Below are 19,560 nucleotides of genomic sequence, written 5' to 3'. Positions count from 1 at the left end.
CTCCAGAATAAACTTAAGTCACACCCTAGAAAGACGGAGAGGAGCTACTGTTAGGTAACCTAGCACAAAACATTATGGGGCTTTATCTACGGCATCAAAACATCAGAGATGAAACAATTAACGGCAACGATGTAGTATAACCAAAAGTCGAAAAGGTCAGGAAATTTACTAGCCGTAACTCCAGAACAAACTTAAGTCACACCCTAGCAAACCACCATACCCAGACAACGAAAGTGCATACTACAAAAATTAATAAAGCTATAACAAATTGCTAGCAAACAAGTGTGGTGAAAGTCACGAAACAAGCCAGCCGTAACCACAGAATGAACTTAAGTCACACCCTTGAAAGGAACGAGACCAAACAACAAACCAGCATACTAGCAGAAAGAAATTTTACTACAGGAAAACTCAACATACTACATCATACAACAGACAAACGGGGGATAGAAGGAAACAAAGTGACACGGAAACAAAAGGACGGAAGCGGAAAATGAAACCAGATAACCTGCGGAAAACGGACGGTAGTGAAAAACTCGAAGAATGGGGAGAGCGAAACGTTTAGTAAAGCGCTATCGGAGAGAACCAACCACAAACTAACCCGTAACTCGTGAGTTAACTAAGTCACACCGCCAGTCAGCGGGTAGACTCCCAAAACAGCGCAAGACTAAGTGACATTCAGGTTATCAAAGGCTTGTGTGAGTTCCGCCTCCTCGAACGCATGACGGGTGCGAAGCGTTTTACGACGGCGCTTTGAAAGTTTCTTCGGTCGGGAGCGTGTTATCAAGGACCGGAGGTTGTTCTTATGAGCTAAGACTATAGTGAGTGTTTTCAGCTCAAGCGCAGGCCTTTGGTGTAATGCTCTGTACTCTTTAAGTAAACTAAGATCTTTCTGTTTACGTTTAGACACAATATCTTTCACTAAATGGATGGTAACTAGAGTACTACGCTTGAGCTTGAGTTCCCTCTCTGGGGCAATACACTATAGCTTCTATGCGCTCCTGATACTTTTCAAGCACTTCAACAAGCTGCGAAGGTGTTAAAGGCTTATTGTTGTTACTGCGATGACGGGACAATGAATTGTTCACCACATCATGCCATATAACTAGCCTCTTTTTATCACGGAAGAAGTGACTCAATTGAAATTGCGCGGTTTTTAGGACTTTCAAAGCGTTAGGATTAAAACTCAGACCCGGTAATGCGTAAATTCCTCTTTTATAATGGTCTTGTAACGCTTGAGGCAAAGTTTTTATGGCGTGATGAAGTGAATTTGCAGCTAATATGAAAACCATATAATGTTTTTACAACATAATTGATTTGAGCTTTGCTCAAACTCCGAACCTTGACGTTAAATGCACGATTTTCACGAGTTACCAAGAATAAGCGCTTATTTGTAAAAAAAAATCAGTTATCTGATTCTTTTTTTTCAAAATTTGAAAATCTTGACCAAACTCTTAATTCTACCCTTTTTTATACAAGTGTTCTATCTGTCATCTATCAACGCTTTATATAATTTTTTTGCAAAATTTTATCAAGTTTGGTCAATTTTTTCAAACTTTTTTTTATTTTTTGCTTCGCTTTTATGTCAAGAACTGTAAAAAAACACCGCAATTTGATTATCTCTGGGTTTTGACAAAAATTTGTCAAAAATATTGTTTTCCAAAAAAAATTGTAAGGGGTAGGGTATTGGGGGTTGCTAGATTTGCCGGTTTCTATGATCAAATTAGAACATCAAAAAAAATAGTGAGTTCAGTTGAGTCTTACAGTTTTTCTTTGCATCAGTAACATTTTTCTTTTTGGCCAACTTGTCACCATTAACATGTGCTGTTTTGTCCAAATCTTGCAAGATTTTGGTTCCCAGGACTCTATTGTCTAGCCACACTTTGCTGTTTCACGCTGATATCAGTTCCAAACACATCTTTGAAAAAAAAACGCGCTAATTTCCTCGTGAACAGACCAGCTCCACATGCAATATCAAGAGCATAAGAGCTTGTGTGACCTCTATCGGCAGAAGTGACCATTGTTTTTTCCTTTGAGGTTACGTAATCAAGGACGTAATTTACAAGTTGTTCGGGATAATCTGTTCACTTACAAGTTGTGCGGGAACCCATACAGGTCTTGTTTCGAATTTTAAATGTCGGTAAATGTCGGTCGTGGATAACAGTGTGAGTTATTCTCGGTATTGTTGTTGGCAAACTAAACTGTTTAATAAGTTTATCACAACAATCGAGCTAAACATGAGAAGCCGGTCGCGGCATCAAAAAATATAGGTGAAAACACTCTATCGTAATCTTTATTCGTTATATCATAACGTTAAGGCAACCTTTTTCTGATCAACTGTATATCGAAACGTCAAGGCAATAAGCATCGTTTTCTTAGAGGCAAATCTAGCTTTATCTTTTTTAGCAGGTCTTAGTCTAGGTCACCGATTTAAACTAATCTGTTCAAAAAACCGAATTTGTTAGGCTAAGCGATCAGTTTTGAGCCATTTTGGAAGTTATTCTTAGTGAGAAATCGGCCTTTGTATTTCTCAGAAATAATACGTATGTTGCATTTAGAACGGAAAATCTAAGCGAAAGTTTTGATATAATACGCACAAAAATTCTCTATCTAATGATATAATTTATTCAATTCAATTTACTCGGTAACAGTCTGCTCAAATTGTAGTGCATAGACAAAGGTTAAAGGGTGTTTGCTATCCTCAATGTTAGGTCTTAACTAGGATATTGTACGGAAAAAGACATTTATGGCCCAGACAGACTTGTGTTGCAGACAGGGGTTCTGGTGAGATGGAGGTCATAGTCTGGTCAAATTTGTGGTCGCGCCTTTCCGTCTGCCTAATTTCGGCCTCTTAGGTCCTGCCGTGTTGGTCTTCTCAGTTTCGCGTATGCATTATTTTGGTCTGATCCACACCTCGTTCTGGGCTTAAACCAAATTTTGGCTTGCTATACAGCTGACTCATACCCGATTTCGGTCTGGTCCATGCCTACTTTTTGATCTGGCTCGGAATCAGCATTTAAATTTTATAATGGTAAGGTAATATCAAGAGATTTGGGTAATATCTAATCGAAGTCCAAAGAAACGATGTGGGCCGATTGAAGAGATGTTCCTCTGCATAAAACACATAGGGGCTGAATTGATAATTTTGTGAGCAACCGCTGATATTTAGCGATAGCAACAAGCTACATAGAGAAGACGGGTCTAGGAACTAAGCCCCCACGGGAAAAAACCCCACATAACTTTAGATAAGAATTAAACCCCCATGGAAATAAACCCCGGTAAGGCATGGTCATGGCTCGTGAGGTATGGCCAAACATGCTAAATGCGCAGCTCGTTAAAAGTGGGGGTTTATTTCCGCAAGGGTTTATTTCTTTAGGGGTTATTTCCTGTCTAAAATAAAGTACGTTTTTTCCATAACCGCTGTAGACGTTCAAACAGACAGGCTAATTTGATTTCCAAAACTGCTTTGTACATAGAATTAACGGTTTTTTTAATAAAAAAATATTGTGAATATTAAAAAAACAAGTGAATTTTGTAACATGCTTCTGTATGTTTAAGTCGGTATGGCCCAGGGTCCGCTGGGTTTTTTAAGTCTTGCCTAAGGTGACCAAGGTCAGTTTTGTTTGGCACCATAACATCATAGTTCGTTCGGTCTGGTCCATGGTGACAAAAGTCAGATCAGTCTGGCTCAGAGTAGTAAAAGTCTGCTCAGTCTGGACCCCCTGTCCGCGCCCGATGTCCGTCTGGCTCATACCTGTTTTGGGCTGGGGCACTCATTCTAGGTACTTCAAAAATTTCGATGAATTGTTGTGACCGAAAACTGTATAAGAATTGTTGCTTTTTGTTTTTACGTTATTCTTTATCTATGTCTTTGTTTCAGATTCAGTTTGTGGTTAATGTACCGACCTCCTCCACTGAGGAAATTCAGCCTTGACACCAGTAAGAATATTCTAGAAGGGGATGACAGACACGTCTTTTTGAGAGATGTCTCCAAGATTTATGGAGTGCACCCTGACTCATGGCTAAACCCATCACAGGTGGGTAAAAGTATGTTAAGGGGCCCGGAGTCGCTCCCAAAGTTTTTCAGCACTGAATAAGTGTAAAACCAGTGACTGTTTACACTTGTCCATTCTCTGATCATGTCAAAATACAGAGCCCGCTTGTGAGAGCATTGACCTTGTTATCTGTTTTCTCTTTAATAGATGTGGAAAAAACGGGTTTTATTGAAAATGTGAAAAACTATTTTTTAGAAGCATCTTTAAATCTAGACTGTGGTAAAATAAAGCTGTTTTCTAAGCAATTGTCGATAAGGGCTATAGAGGTATCAGTGAGGCCATCAGAGTCACACAATCTTTACTTCCCGGGTCGAGATGTCAGCGCCGTTTCAGCGCGTTTTTTCAGCTCAAAGAATTGCGCTGAATTTTGAAAATGAGCTTTTAAAATTCAACGCATCGTCAGCGCATTCCTTACAAAGTTTCAGCGCCTTATTAAGTAAGGTTTTTGCGCCAAAATTTTCGAAAATTTAGCGCATTTATTGTATAATTTTGAGATAAATTCTCGATCAGGGTCCTGATCGTATTGAAAAATTTTCCTAGTAAACGTGCTCTAGCTTTGGCTCTCATAATCTGGTTTAATGGTGTCATCAATGCAAACTTAGTACGCTCTAAAAAGTTTCTTTGAAACTTATCATGATTGCATTTTTTTGTTTTAGAAGACAGACATGATCAAATTACGTGAGTACATGATGGAAGCTCTGGTGCCCTTCATAAATGACCAGCTGTGGTTCGAGTGCTACAACCGAGTAACCAAAAACTGGATCAAAGGCAACCTCCCATGCTTCGTGTCCGATTCCATTGCCAACAAACACAGGGCCAGCAGCTATTTTTTCATATCAACTTTTTGATTACATATGCACTTTTATAAATTGTTTTTGAGTGCATCAGTTTTTGCCAGAGCTCGGTTTATTTTTACAACCTGCTGTTGACAATATAACATGCCTTTCAAGTAATCATAACAAGCAGAACTTATTTCTTCTGTCAAATTTTCACGTTTTCACTGGAAACTGTAAAAGGAAAAGAGAAATGTCATTTGGTGGCTCCTGAAGTTAGTTTTTGAAATAAAAGTTGAAAATAAAAGTTGCCCAAAATAGCTCAACACGAACCAAAAGTTCACCAAACGCAAGATTCCTAAGCTAGGAGGAATAGAAAAAAATAGCAAAATTAGTAATTCTATTAGCAATAGAAAAAAGTAGAAAAAAAATTGGAGGAAAGAACATTTATAAACTTTTTTGGTCATCTTTTTCTAATCCAGATGAAACGACGAGCTTTAATTTAGTTTGCAAAATGATTGGTAATGAAGGAGTTTTTTATGGCGCAGTATAAAATAGAATCAGAAATGAGAACGAATAAAGCGTCATTTTATTGCTTGTTCTGAATTCTTTATCTTACCGGTTAAATATCAACTTTTAGTTTCATAACGGCTTGGGATGGGTTTATAGGAAAAATTGCCGTATTTCTTAGACTAAATCAGTAGTATTTCCAAAAGCAGTATTTTTTGAGACGAAATTCCGTCCTTGGATGCTTTCTCTGCATGTTTTTTTAAACTTAGCCATTTTTCCGTAAGTTAGTTTACTACAAAAAGGTTAGAGTTTAGATACAGCGAGTAACTGAAAAGCGAAAAAAGGCGTGAGAGGATTGTTTTTAAAAAAACTAGTAGAAAATTTTCTTAAGAGCGTCTTGAAATCTAAAAATAACCAAGAAAAACGTATTTCTAAACGTTTTACTCTAGACTATTCATTACTTCTTTTTCCTCTTTTTTATCGTCATATCACCATGGAGAGCAACGAACAACCATCAGTAGCAGTAACATCTGAGGTCGTGAGTAACAATTACGCACAACAAAAAATTGAAGCACTTTGTAAGGAGGTTAAAGATCTTAAACAAAAAAATATTGAGCAAGATCAGGAACTAAAAATTCTTCGGGCAAATGAAAAAAACATCAATGAACGATTGCGGGCCCAGGAGAGGTATTCTCGAAAAGATAGTGTACTCATTTTGAATCCTCTTTTTAACGCGCGCACTAGTAAAAATGTGACATACGACACATTGCAATTTTTTGACGATTTTCTCGGAGTGAAAATAACGGTTGATAGCATTAAAGCGTGTCATATAATACCGAACACTGAGACAGAATACCAAATGTCAACGGTGATATGCAAGTTTATTTACTTCAATGATAAGTTGGAAGTTTTCAAGAAGAAAAGAGCGCTGAGGAAAGCCAAAAATCATATTAATAATAAGAACATATACAGATAAAAGCTGAAGCAGTGAAATGAAATATGATTGTCAGTACACATAACTGCACTGTCTCTGTCTTGGTTGATCGAGGAAGCCAAAAGCCAAAAACCAACATACAAAAAAATCAATGATGTTGATGACCTGGATAATGCTTTGGCTGTGAAGAAAAAATACGTACAACGCGAGGTCAAACAACAATGACCATGATGATCATTATTCGCCGGCTCACAAAAAGCAGAACACAAGACAACACTGACATTGACAAAAACTTCATAATATCAGAAGTCTGGGTGAAACTCAATAGTTTTTGTTAACATATTGCAATAACTGAACTGTTATTAACACAGAACTTAACGTGTGGTTAATTTGATTAATCAGCGCAAGAGGTCAATTAGAATAGGCTAAGGTTAGCTTAGTGTGTTTTTTCTTTTATAAGAGTGACTGTCTTGCTTGTGATTTCCGCAAGTTGTCATTAGCAAACTGTGATGTGCGCAGTTTTGCTGATGGCAAGAGATGGTTACACTATAAAAAAAACTCTTTGATTTCCGCAGAGGAAGCAAAAAAAAGAAAAGAAAAGAAAGAAGAAACTTTTTATTATTACTTTTTTTTCTCTTTTTTAAACTGCTGGTAATTGAAACAATTTATTTGTTTAGAAAATTTGAAGGACTGAAATAATACAATGAAGAGGGGGATGGTCTTGATTGGCTTAAATTTGCTGCCAAAACGCACTGTTCTCTTATTTCTTAAAGTGACATCTCAAATCTCCACTAAAAACAATGAAAAAAACTCAATACTTCTGCAAAATATAAAATCACTGTCGAAAAATTTTGACGAATTCAAAATATTTCAAGAAAGTGAGAAACAGGCAATTGCGATTTGCTTAACTGAAACGTGGCTAAAACCAACAGATAACAAACAAATTTTTAATCTAGCAAATTACAGTAGCTTATTTAGTTCGGAAAGAAAAAAAAGGGGTGGTGGCGTTGGAATTTTTGTAATTTGCGCGGCTAATGCAAAATTGCTTGCAAAACTGGAAAAAGTCTCATTTCAGGCTATATCAGATCTGATAAATTATAGAGGAACTGAAAAAGTTATAACCTGTGTTTATATACCGCCAAACTGCACCAATGAAGCTACGTTTTCAACTTTAGGAAGCTATTTAGATGAAATAGTTCTCAAACCAAATACCAAACATATACATTGTGGAGACCTGAATATTAATTTTTTTCACAAAGGAAAAAAATATGACCAGCTAATATCAACACTTAGCGCTATTGGGCTCTCTTTTGTGTCATCACAAGATGCAACAAGAGAAACCAATTACTCGAAAACGTTACTTGATGTGTTTTTTACAAATTTCAAATCCTCTCAGAAAATACTGAAAACAGCTGTAGGCGATCACTATACCATTAAATTACAATTTTCTGAAAATACCAAATTTTCCGACAAAAAATGTAATAAAATACGAGTATGGTCAAAATTACAGAACACAGATAATCTGAATCAAATAAGAGCAAAATTGTGTCTTACAGCATCTTTCTGGTCAAGAAAAAATTAAATTCCATCAATTGCAATGAATCATTGATTAAGTTCCAAGACTTTTTAAACAAGAACTGAACAAAATAATTCCGGAAAAAACCCATCTGTTAGAAACAAGAGAAATTGGATCGACAACGAAGTAAAAAGTGCTGCTACAAAAAACATCACTAGAGGCAATTGTATTTAAAAGAAAGATCTTCATCAGCCAAAGCGAAATATGAAAATCAATCCAAAGTAGTTAAGAAACTTGTCAGGAAAAAGATGAGACAATACTATCAAACAGAGATAAATAAAAAAGCTGGTCAAAACACTCGAAATTTTTTTGATGCTGTAAAAGAAATAATGGGTGAATCCAAAAACCTAGAGATCAAGGAAGTAGAGTCAAAACTGGAATCGTTTAATAATTTTTTTGCAGACATAAGGAAAAACTTACAGAAAATTTTGGTGCTAAATGCAATGAGCCCTACACAAAGAAAATTGTCAACAGTTCGTTTCTCGCAAGAGATCAATTAGGATAGGCTAAGGTTAGCTTAGTGTGTTTTCTCTTTTATAAGAGTGACTGTCTTGCTTGTGATTTCCGCAAGTTGTCATTAGCAAACTGTGATGTACGCAGTTTTGCTGATGGCGAGAGAAGGTTACACAATACTAAAAAACTCCGTGATTTCCGCAGAGGGAGCAAAAAAAAGAAAAGAAAAGAAAGAAAAAACTTTTTATTATTACTTTTTTTTCTCTTTTTTAAACTGCTGGTAATTAAAACAATTTATTTGTTTAAAAAATTTGAAGGACTGAAAAAATACAATGAAGAGGGGTGGTCTTGATTGGCTTAAAATAGCTGCAAAAAAGCACTGCTCTTTTATTTCTTAAAATGACATCTCAAATCTCCACTAAAAACAATGAAAAAAACTCAATACTTCTGCAAAGTATAAGATCACTGTCGAAAAACTTTGACGAATTCAAAATATTTCAAGAAAGTGAGAAACAGGCAATTGCGATTTGCTTAAGTGAAACGTGGCTAAAGCCAACAGATAACAAACAAATTTTTAATCTAGCAAATTACAGTAGCTTATTTAGTTCGGAAAGAAAAACGAGGGGTGGTGGCGTTGGAATTTTTGTAAATTGCGCGGCTAATGCAAAATTGCTTGCAAAACTGGAAAAAGTCTTAATTCAGGCTATATCAGTTCTGATAAATTATAGAGGAACTGAAAAAGTTATAACATGTGTTTATATACCGCCAAACTGCACCAATGAAGCTACGTTTTCAACTTTAGGAAGCTATTTAGATGAAATAGTTCTCAAACCAAATACCAAACATATACTTTGTGGAGACCTGAATATTAATTTTTTTCAGAAAGGAAAAAAATATGACCAGCTAATATCAACACTTAGCGCTATTGGGCTCTCTTTTGTGTCATCACAAGATGCAACAAGAGAAACCAATTACTCTAAAACGTTACTTGATGTTTTTTACAAATTTCAAATCCTCTCAGAAAGTACTGAAAACAGCTGAAAGCGATCACTATACCATTAAATTACAATTTTCTGAAAATACCAAATTTTCCGACAAAAAATGTAAAAAAAATACGAGTATGGTCAAAATTACAGAACACAGATAATCTGAATCAAATAAGAGCAAAAATTGTGTCTTACAGCATCTTTCTGCTCAAGAAAAAATTAAATTCCATCAATTGCAATGAATCATTGATTAAGTTCCAAGACTTTTTAAACAAGAACTGAACATAATAATTCCGGAAAAAACCCATCTGTTAGAAACAAGAGAAATTGGATCAACAACGAAGTAAAAAATGCTGCTACAAAAAACATCACTTGAGGCAATTGTTTTTAAAAGAAAGATCTTCATCAGCCAAAGCAAAATATGAAAATCAATCCAAAGTAGTTAAGAAACTTGTCAGGAAAAAGATGAGACAATAGTATCAAACAAAAATAAATAAAAAAGCTTGTCAAAACACTCGAAATTTTTTTGATGCTGTAAAAGAAATAATGGGTGAATCCAAATACCTAGAGATCAAGGAAGTAGAGTCAAAACTGGAATCGTTTAATAATTTCTTTGCAGACATAGGGAAAAAACTTACAGAAAATTTTGGTGCTAAACGCAATGAGTCCTACACAAAGAAAATTGTCAACAGTTTCTTTCTCCAAAAAACAACATTAAGAGAGATAAGCAAAATTTTGAGATCTTTATTGATATCATATCTAAACGTTTTTCTCTAGACTATTCATTACTTCTTTTTCCTCTTTTTTATTTTCTTATCACCATGGAGAGCAACGAACAACCATCAGTTGCAGTGACACCTGAGATCGTGAGTAATATTTACGCACAACAAAAAATTGAAGCACTTTGTAAGGAGGTTAAAGATCTTAAACAAAAAAATATTGAGCAAGATCAGGAACTAAAAATTCTTCGGGCAAATGAAAAAAACATCAATGAACGATTGCGGGCCCAGGAGAGGTTTTCTCGAAAAGATAGTGTATCATTGTGAATCCTCCTTTTAACGCGCGCACTAGTAAAAATATGACATACGACACATTACAATTTTTTGACGATTTTCTCGGAGTGAAATTAACGGTTGATAGCATTAAAGCGTGTCATATAATACCCAACACTGAGACAGAATACCAAATATCAACAGTGATATGCAAGTTTATTTACTTCAATGATAAGTTGCAAGTTTTCAAGAAGAAAAGAGCGCTGAGGAAAGCCAAAAATCATATTAATAATAAAAACATATACCTGAACGAGCCAGTACCCGAAATCGAGGCACAGATAAAAGCTGAAACAGTGAAAAGAAATATGATTGTCAGTACACATAACTGCACTGTCTCTGTCTTGGTTGATCGAGGAAGCCAAAAACCAACATACACAAAATCAATGATGTTGAAGACCTGGATAATGTATTGGCTGTGAAGAAAAATACGTACAACGCGAGGTCAAACAACAATGACCATGATGACCATTATTTGGCGGCTCACAAAAAGCAGAACACAAGACAATAGTGACAATGACAAAAACTTCATAATATCAGAAGTCTTGGTGAAACCCAATAATTTTTGTTAACATATTGCAATAACTGAAGTGTTATTAACTAAGAACTTAACGTGTGGTTAATTTGATTAATCAGCGCAAGAGATCAATTAGGATAGGCTAAGGTTAGCTTAGTGTGTTTTCTCTTTTATAAGAGTGACTGTCTTGCTTGTGATTTCCGCAAATTGTCATTAGCAAACTGTGATGTACGCAGTTTTGCTGATGGCGAGAGATGGTTACACTATACTAAAAAAACTCTGTGATTTCCGCAGAGGAAGCAAATAAAGAAAAGAAAAGAAAGAAGAAACTTTTTTTATTACCTTTTTTTCTCTTTTTTAAACTGCTGGTAATTAAAACAATTTATTTGTTTAAAAAATTTGAAGAACTGAAATAATAATACAATGAGGAGGGGGATGGTCTTGATTGGCTTAAATTTGCTGCCAAAACGCACTGCTCTTTTATTTCTTAAAATAACATCTCAAATCTCCACTAAAAACAATGAAAAAAACTCAATACTTCTGCAAAATATGAGATCACTGTCGAAAAATTTTGATGAATTCAAAATATTTCAAGAAAGTGAGAAACAGGCAATTGCGATTTGCTTAACTGAAACGTGGCTAAAGCCAACAGATAACAAACAAATTTTTAATCTAGCAAATTACAGTAGCTTATTTAGTTCGGGAAAAAAGAGGGGTGGTGGCGTTGGAATTTTTGTAAATTGCGCGGCTAATGCAAAATTGCTTGCAAAACTGGAAAAAGTCTCAATTCAGGCTATATCAGTTCTGATAAATTATAGAGGAACTGAAAAAGTTATAACTTGTGTTTATATACCGCCAAACTGCACCAATGAAGCTACGTTTTCAACTTTAGGAAGCTATTTAGATGAAATAGTTCTCAAACCAAATACCAAACATATACATTGTGGAGACCTGAATATTAATTTTTTCACAAAGGAAAAAAATATGACCAGCTAATATCAACACTTAGCGCTATTGGGCTCTCTTTTGTGTCATCACAAGATGCAACAAGAGAAACCAATTACTCGAAAACGTTACTTGATGTGTTTTTTACAAATTTCAAATCCTCTCAGAAAATACTGAAAACAGCTGTAGGCGATCACTATACCATTAAATTACAATTTTCTGAAAATACCAAATTTTCCGACAAAAAATGTAATAAAATACGAGTATGGTCAAAATTACAGAACACAGATAATCTGAATCAAATAAGAGCAAAATTGTGTCTTACAGCATCTTTCTGGTCAAGAAAAAATTAAATTCCATCAATTGCAATGAATCATTGATTAAGTTCCAAGACTTTTTAAACAAGAACTGAACATAATAATTCCGGAAAAACCCATCTGTTAGAAACAAGAGAAATTGGATCGACAACGAAGTAAAAAGTGCTGCTACAAAAAACATCACTAGAGGCAATTGTATTTAAAAGAAAGATCTTCATCAGCCAAAGCGAAATATTAAAATCAATCCAAAGTAGTTAAGAAACTTGTCAGGAAAAAGATGAGACAATACTATCAAACAAAGATAAATAAAAAAGCTGGTCAAAACACTCGAAATTTTTTTGATGCTGTAAAAGAAATAATGGGTGAATCCAAAAACCTAGAGATCAAGGAAGTACAGTCAAAACTGGAATCGTTTAATAATTTTTTTGCAGACATAAGGAAAAAACTTACAGAAAATTTTGGTGCTAAATGCAATGAGCCCTACACAAAGAAAATTGTCAACAGTTCGTTTCTCGCAAGAGATCAATTAGGATAGGCTAAGGTTAGCTTAGTGTGTTTTCTCTTTTATAAGAGTGACTGTCTTGGAGAGCAACGAACAACCATCAGTAGCAGTGACACCTGAGATCGTGAGTAATATTTACGCACAACAAAAATTGAAGCACTTTGTAAGGAGGTTAAAGATCTTAAACAAAAAAATATTGAGCAAGATCAGGAACTAAAAATTCTTCGGGCAAATGAAAAAAACATCAATGAACGATTGCGGGCCCAGGAGAGGTTTTCTCGAAAAGATAGTGTACTCATTGTGAATCCTCCTTTTAACGCGCGCTCTAGTAAAAATATGACATACGACACATTACAATTTTTTGACGATTTTCTCGGAGTGAAATTAACGGTTGATAGCATTAAAGCGTGTCATATAATACCCAACACTGAGACAGAATACCAAATATCAACAGTGATATGCAAGTTTTTTTACTTCAATGATAAGTTGCAAGTTTTCAAGAAGAAAAGAGCGCTGAGGAAAGCCAAAAATCATATTAATAATAAAAACATATACCTGAACGAGCCAGTACCCGAAATCGAGGCACAGATAAAAGCTGAAACAGTGAAAAGAAATATGATTGTCAGTACACATAACTGCACTGTCTCTGTCTTGGTTGATCGAGGAAGCCAAAAACCAACATACAAAAAATCAATGATGTTGAAGACCTGGATAATGTATTGGCTGTGAAGAAAAATACGTACAACGCGAGGTCAAACAACAATGACCATGATGACCATTATTTGGCGGCTCACAAAAAGCAGAACACAAGACAATAGTGACAATGACAAAAACTTCATAATATCAGAAGTCTTGGTGAAACCCAATAATTTTTGTTAACATATTGCAATAACTGAACTGTTATTAACTAAGAACTTAACGTGTGGTTAATTTGATTAATCAGCGCAAGAGATCAATTAGGATAGGCTAAGGTTAGCTTAGTGTGTTTTCTCTTTTATAAGAGTGACTGTCTTGCTTGTGATTTCCGCAAGTTGTCATTAGCAAACTGTGATGTACGCAGTTTTGCTGATGGCGAGAGATGGTTACACTATACTAAAAAAAACTCTGTGATTTCCGCAGAGGAAGCAAATAAAGAAAAGAAAAGAAAGAAGAAACTTTTTTTATTACCTTTTTTTCTCTTTTTTAAACTGCTGGTAATTAAAACAATTTATTTGTTTAAAAAATTTGAAGAACTGAAATAATAATACAATGAGGAGGGGGATGGTCTTGATTGGCTTAAATTTGCTGCCAAAACGCACTGCTCTTTTATTTCTTAAAATAACATCTCAAATCTCCACTAAAAACAATGAAAAAAACTCAATACTTCTGCAAAATATGAGATCACTGTCGAAAAATTTTGAGGAATTCAAAATATTTCAAGAAAGTGAGAAACAGGCAATTGCGATTTGCTTAACTGAAACGTGGCTAAAGCCAACAGATAACAAACAAATTTTTAATCTAGCAAATTACAGTAGCTTATTTAGTTCGGGAAAAAAGAGGGGTGGTGGCGTTGGAATTTTTGTAAATTGCGCGGCTAATGCAAAATTGCTTGCAAAACTGGAAAAAGTCTCAATTCAGGCTATATCAGTTCTGATAAATTATAGAGGAACTGAAAAAGTTATAACTTGTGTTTATATACCGCCAAACTGCACCAATGAAGCTACGTTTTCAACTTTAGGAAGCTATTTAGATGAAATAGTTCTCAAACCAAATACCAAACATATACATTGTGGAGACCAGAATATTAATTTTTTCACAAAGGAAAAAAATATGACCAGCTAATATCAACACTTAGCGCTATTGGGCTCTCTTTTGTGTCATCATAAGATGCAACAAGAGAAACCAATTACTCGAAAACGTTACTTGATATGTTTTTTACAAATTTCAAATCCTCTCAAAAAGTACTGAAAACAGCTGTAAGCGATCACTATACCATTAAATTACAATTTTCTGAAAATACCAAATTTTCCGACAAAAAATGTAATAAAATACGAGTATGGTCAAAATTACAGAACACAGATAATCTGAATCAAATAAGAGCAGAAATTGTGTCTTACAGCAACTTCCTGCTCAAGAAAAAATTAAATTCCATCAATTGCAATGAATCATTGATTAAGTTCCAAGACTTTTTAAACAAGAACTGAACATAATAATTCCGGAAAAAACCCATCTGTTAGAAACAAGAGAAATTGGATCAACAACGAAGTAAAAAATGCTGCTACAAAAAACATCACTTGAGGCAATTGTTTTTAAAAGAAAGATCTTCATCAGCCAAAGCAAAATATGAAAATCAATCCAAAGTAGTTAAGAAACTTGTCAGGAAAAAGATGAGACAATACTATCAAACAAAAATAAATAAAAATGCTGGTCAAAACACTCGAAGTTTTTTTGATGCTGTAAAAGAAATAATGGGTGAATCCAAAAACCTAAAGATCAAGGAAGTAGAGTCAAAACTGGAATCGTTTGATAATTTCTGTGCAGATATAGGAAAAAAACTTACAGAAAATTTTGGTGCTAAACGCAATGAGTCCTACACAAAGAAAATTGTCAACAGTTTATTTCTCCAAAAAACAACAAAAAGGGAGATAAGCAAAATTTTGAGTGATATGAAAAACAAATGCAGTGTAGATGCCTTCAATTTGAATAACTATTGCTTACGGTTGCTTGTGCCATCAATTCCACCTTTTCTCTGCGAAGTCTTCAACTCCTGTCTAAATTTTGGCTTGTTTCCTGATTGACTGAAAACTGCAAAAGTAATCCCAATATTCTAGGAAGGGGACGAAAGTGATCCATCAAATTATCGTCCGATATCACTGCTACCGGTGGTAGGTAAAATTGTTGAAAAAATTATCTTCAACAGAATTATTGTTTTCCTTAATAAAGAAAAAGTATTAAATGAAAATCAATTTGGTTTTAGACAAAACCGCAGCACAATTGATGCACTGGTGGAACTCTGCGAAAATTTTCGCTTAAATTGGCTAAATAGTAATCAAAATACGATCAGTACTTTCTTGGATCTCAAATGAGCCTTTGACACCGTGGATCACCAAATCTTACTAGCAAAGTGCTCCAGTTATCGTCTAAGAGGACATGTTTTGAAAGTTTTGAAGTCCTATTTGAGCAGAAGATTTCAATACACTGAAATAGGCTCGAAGAAGTCATCTATGAGGAGCATAAATGTTGGTGTCCCACAAGGCTCAATAATGGGTCCTTTGCTTTTTATTATATACATATATGATCTGGCCCTCAAAACATCTGATATAAAATCCATCCTCTATGCAGATGACACTGTAGTTTATACAAAAAGTGAACCCAAAACAAATGAAACTAAAATCAATGTAATTCTTCAGAAAACAGCCTCCTGGTTGAAAAGAAATCGACTGACTTTAAACGTTGAGAACACAAAATGCGTCGATTTTTTGAAAAGAGTGCAAAAGATTTCTGAAAGGGTGTATATTAACAGTAAAACAATCCAAAATGTTGAAACTTTTAAGTATCTAGGGATTCAGGTAGACCATAAATTGAGTTTTCAAGAACATGCTAAAATTTTAACGAAAAGAATGTTAGGTTTCTGCTCACTTCTCTACCGAATTAGGAAGGTCCTAACAACAAATCAGTTAGTTCAAGTCTATCGAACGTATGTGCAACCAGTAATTCAATACCGAGTCTTAGTTTACGCTAACACAAGCAATCAAGTACTCAAACCCTTGAATCAAATGGTGAAAAGAATAGCCAGAATCATAACATTTAAAAAAAAGTTTGACTCCATAACAAGTAAGCGGAAAGAACTGCTACTTTATAATGTATCAGAGCTCCACCTGTATGAAATACTCAAAATGGCAATCCTAGTTTTAATGAACTGTATCTCAAGGGAAGAGCATCTCAAAATAGCAAATGCGCGGAACAGTTCTCGCAAATTGTGTTTATTTAAGAACAAGTTTGAAAATTTCTCACTGCAACCAAAAATTCGTAAAATGGTTAGTTGCTTGCTAAACTTTTTTTCCAAATTTTTTCAATTTTATTTTTGATCTCTCAAAGCGGCAAGTAAAGGACTTTTGTCACAAGTTTTTGGACTTATTTATTATTGACAGTGATGAGTTGCTATCTTAGTTTAAAATGTGAGACCAAACCGATTTCTAAACTCCAAGCTTCCAGCAATTTTTTTTAATGTAGCTAGTAAAATTTTCTTATAATCTTTACATATAAACTTTGATGTTCACGATATCTTTCGCTAGAGACACTTGAAAACAGGCCAACCTTGGCCTAAAAGTGTTCTCCTGGAGTTTTAAATGCATTAATGAATTTCGATATTAACTTCTAAATGTAAAAGGGCAAGTTTCTTTTTTTTCTAGTCAGTACTCTGGAAACAATTTATTATTATTATAAGTATTTTTTCTATCAGTTAATTAAGCGAGTAATCCGTACGTACACTTCATTCATATGTTAAACCAGGTAGGGACATAAGAGGAAAATATTTTTACTGCTTATTTTCGCTGATTTTTCTGGAATTTGCGAATTACTTGAAGACTATGCACTCTAGATAACCATTATTTTAATTACATCTAAATACGTTCAAGAGTTACATTTTAAGGATAATGGAAAAAAAAATTTAAAAAAATGCTTCTTAATTAAGAGAGAAATGAACATTTGTTTTGTTTCCCTAAGATTGTCCCTAAGAACGTTTTGTTTCCCCTAGATTGTCAGTTAACCATGAAAGACATTCTCAAAGTAGGACTATTTTTAATATAAACAAATTTAATTCAGTCAATAGAAGATTATGTGGGCGGCATTTTTTCGATTTGCTTTTTTCAATTTTCCAAACCTTCCTGATGGTTTTGCAATATGCTGTTTTGTTTTAATTACATATATTATTGAACTGTGAGCCTTGGTTTAACATTGTGGGATTTTTATAAGAGAGAATAAGTTAAAAGATTTTCTCAATGAGCTAAATGTCAAACTTTGTTTAAATAGATCTTCGAACGTAGTCAAGGATGAAATTTTTGACTACTTTTTTAAAACACAGATTGCGTTTAACTAAATGCATCAACTGAAACAGTTGATTATTTGATATATTTAATATCTACAAAACTTTTACAAAAATTGGCAAATTTTACAAAAACAAGTTATGAATGTATTTGATATTTTTGCTTCGTATGTTAATTGTTTGACAGCCCTATCAAGTTCTCAGTTAAAAAACATCTTAGTAATTTTTTTGTCATTGTTGTTGTAAGAAATCACTATACTTTTTTCATAATTAAGTATTGTTTTTTTTTGCGTTGTTTTGAACTTTTTCTGTGTCATTTCCTGTTTTGTTGCGCATTTTCTATTGAAACAACTATTGATTTGAACATCAGAGTATGCTATTTGTAAACATTTTGTATCAGACCGTATTGCATAGGCCAGATAGGGTGACACAATTTGTTCCAATTTTCAGCCCGCTCTGAAATAGATCAACTGTTTTTTTTTATATTTTTGGGTTTTGCTCGAGAGACTAACAAATTTTTATAGCAGGATAAGCTGTTTTTATTTGAGCAATTTGTGCCTGAATTTGTTGCAAAGAACTGGTTCGAGGTGACGAAAATTTTTGTTGTCTATAGAAAATCGAAATCAAAAAGGTTTTATTCTTTTAGAGTAAGTTTAAATAGTTCGAGTACGTTGAGATCAGAATAACTTGATGAATGATTCTGTGCTGAGTACAAATTTGGACAATTGGTGTGCTCTAATATAAAAATAGAAGTTATAAACAAAACTAGTACACTTAAAACTAGTCAACACATAAAACTAGTGATTTTCGATAATCATCATAAATGATACGTGTTTCACAAAAAAATGAGTCAAATATACACAAAAAAATATCGGAAGGGGACCATAAGTTTTTGCCTAGATACTTTTTGTAGAGAAAACTATGGGAAGTGTTTACTCTCCTGTGACAAACGACCTATGGTTTTGCTTGTGACGCAATTAAAACCCTTCTACCCAATTATTATGCTCATTGATTGTCTCTGATTATTTTACATCTATTCATTAAGACCCAAATCAGATTATTGTTCCGACCCTCTTGAGGGGGGAGGAACTATATACTCAACTGGGTTTTTTTTTTTTGTTCAGTGAATTTTCGCCGCTCGATATATTCATCGTAGAGAGTTGAGACTGGTATCATTAGAAAGCTCGTCCAGCGTAGAATATGGAATTAAAAAGATTTTTTTAATTTTCGTTTTCTACAGGGAGTTATCGAGGCTTGAACTTCTGAGAAAAGAAGAGTGAATTCACGTTGTTTTTATTCACATTTTCCGGAATTTTTGCCTAAATTTTCGTCAATTTTGCTAAAATTTGTTATAATTTTTAAGAATAGTGTCGTTGATTTCATTTTTGAAGACGAACAAGCATTTTTGATTGTTTTGATTTAATGTTTTGGTCAAAAAATCTGGATAAACATTTCAAAATTTAGCCTTTTTCATCAACAACAGCACGAAATAAGCTACTTTAGTCCACTTTGATTAAATTTGCCTACAGTACACCCCCAAACAACACTCATACAATCTTTGTAGACTCAGAGGGGGGCTATTTCTACTTCAGAGTCCGCAGAGAGTGCCTTGTAGTTAAAACTTTGCCGTTTTTTGCTAACTTTACTCGTTGATTATCAAAAATGCAAAATTTATTTTGAGTTTCAACTCAGAAATTATCTATATCTACAACATTTGAAAAATCAATTGTTCTTAACGGACAATAAGTATTAACAGGGGTAGTTTTGGGCCATTCTTGGACTGTTACAATCCAAAAAAAATCGGGTTGTAATCAGTCGGTCTTTTTTTTTAAAAAAAAGACTTTTTTTTAATAATAAAGAACAGAACATATCAAATCAAAGCTCAGGAGTGATAGGTCCAACCAATTCGCTTGCGAAACAGCT

At 34.2% G+C, this 19,560-nt stretch overlaps 1 protein-coding gene across 1 annotated transcript in view; it reads left to right on the top strand.

Annotated features, from left to right (window-relative positions):
* LOC142339047 (uncharacterized) overlaps nucleotides 1-19,560 on the top strand; it is a 135,228-nt gene that overhangs the window by 106,184 nt on the left and 9,484 nt on the right. The window contains exons 29-30 of the mRNA XM_075388704.1: nucleotides 3,878-4,034; nucleotides 4,709-4,867. Of these exons, the coding sequence (XP_075244819.1) occupies nucleotides 3,878-4,034; nucleotides 4,709-4,867 (316 nt within the window). The remainder of the gene's footprint in view (nucleotides 1-3,877; nucleotides 4,035-4,708; nucleotides 4,868-19,560) is intronic.

Source organism: Convolutriloba macropyga, chromosome 5, assembly GCF_964194025.1.
Source record: "Convolutriloba macropyga chromosome 5, txConMacr16.3, whole genome shotgun sequence".
Lineage (NCBI taxonomy): Eukaryota > Metazoa > Xenacoelomorpha > Acoela > Convolutidae > Convolutriloba > Convolutriloba macropyga.
The sequence above is the reverse complement of the archived record's forward strand: the minus strand, read 5'-3'. Positions and strand labels throughout refer to the sequence as shown.